The sequence below is a fragment of the Solanum pennellii genome, chromosome 2 (assembly GCF_001406875.1).
Source record: "Solanum pennellii chromosome 2, SPENNV200".
NCBI classification, from domain to species: Eukaryota; Viridiplantae; Streptophyta; class Magnoliopsida; order Solanales; family Solanaceae; genus Solanum; species Solanum pennellii.
This window is the reverse complement of record NC_028638.1, coordinates 56,731,111-56,739,564: the sequence shown is the minus strand read 5'-3', so window position 1 is coordinate 56,739,564 and position 8,454 is coordinate 56,731,111. Positions and strand designations below refer to the sequence as shown.

At 30.0% G+C, this 8,454-nt stretch overlaps 2 protein-coding genes across 2 annotated transcripts; both read right to left on the bottom strand.

Moving 5' to 3' along the window:
* Window positions 1-4,219: 4,219 nt before the first annotated feature.
* Window positions 4,220-4,977, bottom strand: LOC107010343 (protein RALF-like 34). Its single transcript, XM_015209619.2, has one exon. The coding sequence runs from the start codon at window positions 4,858-4,860 to the stop codon at window positions 4,507-4,509; it is 354 nt and encodes a 117-aa protein (XP_015065105.1). The 5' UTR covers window positions 4,861-4,977; the 3' UTR covers window positions 4,220-4,506.
* Window positions 4,978-6,849: 1,872 nt separating this feature from the next.
* Window positions 6,850-8,090, bottom strand: LOC107010721 (transcription factor HEC1). Its single transcript, XM_015210008.2, has one exon. The coding sequence runs from the start codon at window positions 7,995-7,997 to the stop codon at window positions 7,329-7,331; it is 669 nt and encodes a 222-aa protein (XP_015065494.1). The 5' UTR covers window positions 7,998-8,090; the 3' UTR covers window positions 6,850-7,328.
* Window positions 8,091-8,454: the final 364 nt, after the last annotated feature.

Sequence of the window (8,454 nt, the reverse complement as noted above, 5' to 3'; positions counted from 1 at the left end):
TAACGGTAAGGGCATATATGAGCCACTTTTAGAACGAGGGGTATATCAGCTCCAAATGACAAAGTTGAGGGGTATATCAGACCCTTTTCCCTATTAAATAAGAAGAAAAATTAAAACATGGGTGATGGGACATCAGTTTTATCGACCAGCAGAAAGAAATAGTATTACGGATAGAGACAAACTAATTAGCCAAAATTATTCTAATTTTTGAATTGTGAGGGTGCTTTAATTTATGCATCCAAATCCCAGTGAAAAGAATAGAGTTCATGCATGTATCTTTGAATTATATTTTGATTGAATATTAACTAAATTTTATTCTTCCGTAGCTCACATATCACATGTTTATTTAATTAAACTTACGACATCTAACTTTAGTTCCATAATTTCCCCAGGGGTGGAGCCACCTTGAACTCGCTTCAACAGAAAATTATGTCATTTATATATGGTTAAAATATCTTTTATGTATATATGATAAATGTTGAACCCTCTTCGATTACTTTATGTGTTTATTTTTATAAATTTTGAACCCCTATTGAATATTTTAACTCCGCTACTGAATTCCCTCGATAAAAACAAAAATACCTTCAGAATTTTAAAAATCATCTAAAAAACAAGTGCGAAAACAAAGTGGCCACTAAAGCACCGGCATTGGCAAGACCCTAGCTTAAAACAATAATCCATTTTAGAAAAGCCTACTTATAATTCGAGTATTTAAGCAATTGTACTCCTTTTGACTGCAGTTTATAAAGTATTTCCTGCAAATAAAAATGTAGTGGATTTAATTATTACTGTTTGCAGCTATTGCACTTATCAGTTCAAAATTTAATATTGATCAGAATTTCTATTTTTTTTATATACCATGTAAAAATTAATAAGGATTCAGGATGTGTTCGATATAGTAAAAAATATTACTCCCTCCGTCCCATTTTATGTGGCACCATTTTCTTTTTAGTCGGTCCCAAGAAGAATGTCATATTTCCTTCTATGGTAAGTATTTAAAGATATAATTTATTTTTTACCCTTGTTGGTCCATTTAATTTTGAAAATAGTACTTTAATATATTTATGAGGTGAGAGAAACGTGAGTTACTTTTCTGAAGGGTGATTTAATAAACATTTCAAAGTCTTCATTATTTCTTAAACTCCGTGTTCGGTCAAATATTGCCAAATAAAATGAAACGGAAGGAGTATTAGATTTAAGCATGTGGCTGATATCCGTAAAATAGAAAAAGAGAAGAAATTATTAGAGGTTGGATTTGATGTTATAATATATATCTTGGTGCGAGTGCATTAACCAAAAAAAGGTCAAGTTCGCCCTCTTAGCGGTCCCATGTTAGCTATGTTTGATTGTGCTCTGTTGATAAAATCAAATCCTTCATAAAAATATTTATAGATATATTTCTAAGAAAAGTTGATTTTATCTATAGATTAGATTGACACTACAAATCCACAGGTCAATAAGTATACAAATAAAAGATCAAGTTTGAGTCATTGCACTGACTAGTAGCCCTTTTTCTTTTCAATATATAATGTTGAAGAGTTTAAAAGACAATCTGGAAGGGTCAACATGGACTAAAAACGCATGCATTTATACCTCTTAAGCAATTTCAACGAGCACTGTTTTGCTTAAAAGATCTAGAGAGTCATACCATAAGTAATTTAACAAATTGTGTACGTACCTCTATCTCTTATACTTATTTTATTTTAATTACTTAATCAATTTGTATTTTGGTCAAGTACATTATCAATACCCCCTCATATTTCTTGGTCATCATTTTTATATATATATTTCTAATTTTCTTCTAGAAATTAAACAACTTGATTATCATTTCGAGCTGTATACCCCTCTTTATAAAAGTGGCTCATATATGCCCTTACCTTTACACAAACGGCTCAAATATACCCTGCCGTTGCAAAATGGCTCACATATACCCTTCATTTAACGGAAGTTAAAAAATTAGTTTTAAACTTATATTTATTACTTCTAATTTTTAAAAAAAAATTATTTAGGGGTATATATGATTCTTCTATCAAAGTTGAAGGTAAATTTTAATTTTTTCATATATAAATAATTTTTTGACTTCTTTTATTATAATTATTTGAGTTTCTTATTCTTATTTTGTTTTTTTCTTTCATTCCTTAGTTTAAAGAAAAAAAATTAAACTATTTTTTTGTGTGTATTGTAATTTAATTTCGTATTCAAAGAAAAATTTTGGTCATCTACAATAAGCTTTACAAGAATATTAGTGAAACATAAATAAATTTGATTATAAAAATAATAATTATAAATTAGTCATTAAAATAAAAAAAAATATGTTTGACGAGGATTAAATTTACTCATATGGGATTATATTTTTTAGAAAAAAATAATAAAAATTTAAAATAAAATTATTTTTTTTCGTTAGAAGAAAAGGGTATATGTGAGCCATTTGTTTACAAGTGGGGGTATATATGAGTCACTTTCATAACAAGGGTATATCAGCTCAAAATGACAAAGTTGAGGAGTATATCAGACCCTTTTCCCTAATAATTTTGACTCTCACCACAGAACTTGAGGCGAAGTTACCAAAACGAGGCTTTAAAGTGTCTTTTTCATATTGGGCCTAGATTTCAGCTCTTCTTGGGCCAGCTTCTTTCCTCCCGCTTTATTACTGAAATTACTACCTCATATATTAGTGGAAGTTTTCATATTTTTAATTAATTATACTATTATTTTGTAAAATGGACAAGTAATTTGGCTTATATATTTTTATTTTTTAATAATAGAGAAAATTGTATGAAATAGTAAACTATTAATTCAAAGTAAATGTTATTGTCATAGTTTATTTTTATTGTAATTCGCAACAAACATGCTCCTTTTCTTCATCTGATTCAACATACAATTAGCTATTTTATACATTTCGGTTTAAAATATATTTGTGTTAATAGAAAGCGAACGAGAAGTGTATATACAAATACAAATACATATATTTTGTCCTATACACTTATAATATACAATACCGATCTTATTATATAAATTTTGATGTATGAATGAATTTATACAAAACTAAACAATTTATATAAAATTGGATGTTTGTAGCGAATTATACAAATCAAAAGTTATGTAACAAACATAAAATTTACTATGAAACGCAAGCATGCAAACTATACTTATAATATATAAATATAATTTTTATATTTACTATATATCAAGTTGTTCATAATAATATAAACAAATAATATGAGACTTATGAATGTACTTAATTACCATTTACCAACTACTAAGGGGTCGTTTGGTTACAGTATAACTTACATTTTATTCATGTATAAAAGAATGTATTAAGTTATACTATATTTGGTAGAAAATTTTGTTTAGATAGAAAAGTCAACAAAACTTATACAATGTTTGGTTAAATTTTTGTAGTCCTACATAATTAATACCAACATAACTTATGAGGAAATTTATGTATAAAGTTATGTAGGATAGAGGTGGAATAAGTTATGTGGGGAGTGATAAATTTCATCTTTATCCTATTAATTTATTTTATTGTTTTAATTGAAAACTTTATTGTTTTCCTATATATAAGTTTGTTGTTTTCATTTCTTTTTTATATTTAGACTATTTTTACTTCTTTTATTTTTTTCATTGGAAACTTTATTGTTTCCTATCAAGATGTGTTGTTTTTATTTGTTATTATATATAGATTATTTTCATTTATTTTTATATACTTACCATTTTGATTGATTTATGCAAATATAAATATTTATTTAATATTAGAAATTATTGTATATTTTTTAACGGTACATATGCTAATCAAATATTAGCATTATATATTATTCAATATATTTCATATTTTATTAGTATGCATTATTATTTTATAAATAATATATATTAATAAGTTACAACAAGTTAAATATTCAATATTTAATAATTCATGTATTGTAATATCTAAACCCTGCATAACTAAACCCTGCATAGCTAATACCTGCATAGCTAATACCTGCATAACTAAACCTTGCATAATTAATACCTGCATAACTAAACCCTGCATAGCTAATACCTGCATAGCTAATACCTGCATAATTAATATCTGCATAACTAAACCTTGCATAGCTAATATCTGCATAACTCTAACCAGTAACCAAACAGCCCTAAGTATATTATAACTTGAAGCTGGTACTTAAGTACGTATGACTTTTAGCAGAAGTAAAAAATTACTTTATTATTATTACTTACTATAATAGAAGCAAAATCGTTGCTAAATAAAATTAAACATATATGAATAGAAATAGAAAATTAGAGTGAGTGTACAGGAGCTTTGCAAACACATACACAATGCAACTACATTGAAACTAATTTTACCTAAACAAAGACATAAGAATTCCACCAAATATCAGTCCATACGTAGTAGATCTACCAGAACGAAGCTTGCTAGCTCCCAATTCCCAAGCCATATCACACAAATGACAAATAAGGTACTATAATGCATAGATGATAAAATAATAAATAGAAGATCATATAAATTGTTCATCTACGGCACCGAGTGATAGCAGAGCAACCTCTAGTGTAAGGATGAGCTGGACCTGTAGCATGATAACAATGGTGCGTGTAATACGATCTGCCAGATCGTGGTGGGCAGGGGATTCTGTTAGCTGACAATGCTCCGTACGAAATGTAGTACTTGAATTTGTTCCACAATAGAGATCTTCCATTTCCATCTAACTGGATCTCATCATCACCCGACATTCCCATTGGCAACTCAAAATCTTCACTCACCACTTGTTCTAAACCAAATCTATCAACTTCTGCTTCAATAACAACTGCATTTTTGGCAATGGTGAATAAGTAGATGATAAGGAAGAAAAGTATTCGAGACTCCATGAGTGAGGTTTGTATGCAAAAGAAATTGGAAATATGTGTGTTTGTGTAATTGGAATACAGCTTGCTAGTGTTTGTAGGGGTCCTTCAATTAAGGCTGCATTGTCTTGGTAATAGTGCAACCCATTGTCCATTAATTCTTGCTGCTACATTTGCGGTTAGGTTATCTAACTTTCATCGCCCGTGATAAATGTTGTGGGCTCACACATTTTATTGAACGCTTTCTACCTCCTTAAATTTTGTGTTTGTACTGCAAACTACACCATCTAATCAACTCTTAAAAGTAATTATATAAACTTGAATCAATCTGAGTTTGTGGTATAGTAATAAGATTATTTTATCCTTAATTTAAGGTATTGACTTCGAGTTTTGAATATGAAATTTTATTTTGTTGGAAGCGACACTTCCCACGTGGGTTTTGGATATCGAGTAGAAAATCAAAATGTGACCCCAAGATCAGATATCTGTTATTTGTCTCACCCGGTGCCCGGAGATGTTATTCTGACAAGAGGAAGTTAGGCATACAAGGGGGTTGTTTGGTTGAAATTCAAGTTATGATCGAGATTTTTATGATAGAGTTAGTTATGATGGGATAAATTATAATGAGATTATTTTTATAGAGTGTTTGGTTTGTTGTATTTGAAATAATAAATTTTAAGAACAATTTATTTGTTTATAAAAATATCATTCATGAATATAAAAAGTGATATAAACAAAAAAGGAATTAAATAAATATTTTTTGTCATTTACTTATTTTATTTCGAAATAAATTATCTCAAAATTATTATACCACCCAAGAAGAGCAATAACTTATTCCGCTACTAATTATTAATCCTGAATACAAATTAAATGATATTATAATTTAATATTGTCATTCACACCAACCGATTCCTAATTACTTAATCAAACAAAAAACTAAAGAAGCTAGAGACTAACAAGAAAAAATTCTACTTTTTCCAAATACTTATTCCCTCTACATAAGCATTTTTATTGCAATCTTTGCAACAAAATTTGAAGTCATTATTCAAATACCCACGTGAATATAAGATTTTATCGTGACTATAATATTGTGACTGCATAATAGAAGCTACAACCACCAACACTGATCCCTACCACATATTAATTGTTGTCGATCATCGCCACCAATATAATTATTACCAACACCGCTAGTTTCTTTCGCAAAACCACCATTGCTATCCACTTTCACTGCACAACCACCACATCAGAAAACCTCTACTACTTAATTAAACAAACAACTAAAGGATTTATAAAAAAGAATATGAAGAATTAACGACAGATAATTTCATAATCAAACAATAAAATCTCATTTAGCTAACGGAAAATAGTCAATAAGAAATTTCAATAACCAATAAATTGATAACTAATGTCATATTTTCTAATAGTAAGACTGTCCATGAAAAATAACAAATTTGATAGAAGAAAAAAGTTTGTTGTATACGTGCACAAAAAAAAAAATGTCGTTGGAGATATGTGAGACAGCACCCCAAGTTGTTGCAAACAGGTGGGTCTGAAAAGTGAAATGCCTCGTTGGTATAAAGATCTCATTAGTTGTTCTTCTTGATTTACTTCTTTTTGGAAAGGAGCAGACATTTGTATGTGTAATTTCACGTGCAACTTGCTAATCAATTCTTCTAATTTATAATAAATAGCTAATTATTGTGGATCGAATGTCTGATTGAAAATAAAAAACGCTCACACTATTAATTAGATACCAAGCCAAATTGCATTTCTATCACAAAAAATTTAACCCATCTTTAGTCTCGTCAATCAAAGATGATTCTTATGTATTATCTTAATACTGTCAACAATATTCTTTCTAACAACGTTGATATTTTTCTTATTGCTATAACAAGATGTTATTATGGAAAACTTGATTAGCAATTTTTTTTAAATAGAAGAAAAAGGTACATTTATGACGGTAGGAAAATGAAAGAAGGTCTTATCATACAAAGTCTAGTAACACGTTGAGAATATATCAATCAATCTACTCATCAACTCTGTAAGAACCCACACCTATTAAATCCAAAATGTCCAACTCTGCTCACTATTTGCCTTGCTTCTAGCGCAAGACAAATTGTAACACAAGGCAAACCTAATTCCTTATGATATTGAAACGATACACGGAAAATTAGCATAGTTCTTGCACAAAGTTAACATTGCATAAATTGAGAAACCTAAGACTAGCCTTTGGGATTGAAGAATGAGGGTGGAAAATTAAAGTAACACACACCATATAACCAAATCTTTACAAAAAGTAGTCATTACTCATTAGCATGATAATGATCAGAACAGGACGCTGCGTAGAAATTGTGAAATTAGGTCTTAGGCCTAACTCACACCCCAAAAGCTAGCTCAAAGGGAGGAGAATTGTCCAAGCCTTGTCTACCCATCTCATTAACCATCTATATGAGACTTTTGTCATTCTTAAACAAATGTTATTTCATTTTTTTTTAACTAAGCATTTGTGCACTAGAGTTGATGGATGGATGAGGCTGGCATGCCCTAATAGAGCTTGAATTATAATTCATTACCCCCCCTGGTGATGACACTGCTGTTGAAAATCCAGAAATCATCGGCCTATTATTAACCGCGGCTTGCTCTAAAGATTGAAGTTGCTTCTTTAAAAACTTAACATAATGGACAGCCTCATCTAACATTGAAGCAGTATCCATTTTAGTTCCTCCAGGGACTAGTCTTTGCAAAATCCTTATCCTTTCGCTTATTCGTTCCCTCCGATGCCTGGCTGCCACACTCTGTGGATCCTTCGATATCTTAACATTTTTCCTCTTGGGAGGTTTAACTGATTCTGGATCAATGTGAATTGGTTGCATCATCGCGATACGAAAAATCATCTCCCTCATAGCCTCCATAGAATTCCTCCTCTGCAAACATGAGTAATCATTTCCATCACCATGAGCCGATGCAATAATTTCATCGATGGATGAAAGTATTGGCATCGCGGCGGGCTCTTCAATTGGATTGCCCATGAATGAGAAATTAGATGGAGGAGAAGTCATTAAGTAATTGGAGTTATGGAGTGGTGATTGTAAAGGAATCATTTCAATATTGCTATTGGAGAATCCAAGTTCTAGTGAGTGAGCAATATTTTGTAAATCCATGATTTGTTTTTGTAAGGTAAAAAATAAAAAAACAGAGGATATATAGAAATATTAGAATGAAAGATGGGCTAAAAGGGATACCACTATGAGAAGTGTTCCTTTTGAGCACAGCATGGAATTGTCAGTGCTATATGTGCATATATATGACAAGTTGTGACCTACTCCTATGTTTTTATATTCTAAATATACGCAATGATACAGACCACTCTGTTTATTTTTTTAATTTATTTTTCGTTAAGAGTAGTAGTTCACAAGGTAATTTCACAAATTACAAAAGCTTGAGTCAATAGTGTGAAGATGAAATAACGAGTAAGTAGATAAATTTTTTTGTGTAAATATAAAAGGAGAATGCTTATGAGTAAAGGTGCATGAACCAAAAAGGAGTAGCCATGACTAAAGAGTTAAAAGAGAGGTATGGTCCTGGGAATGAAAAACTAGATAGAAAAATTAAGTTGAA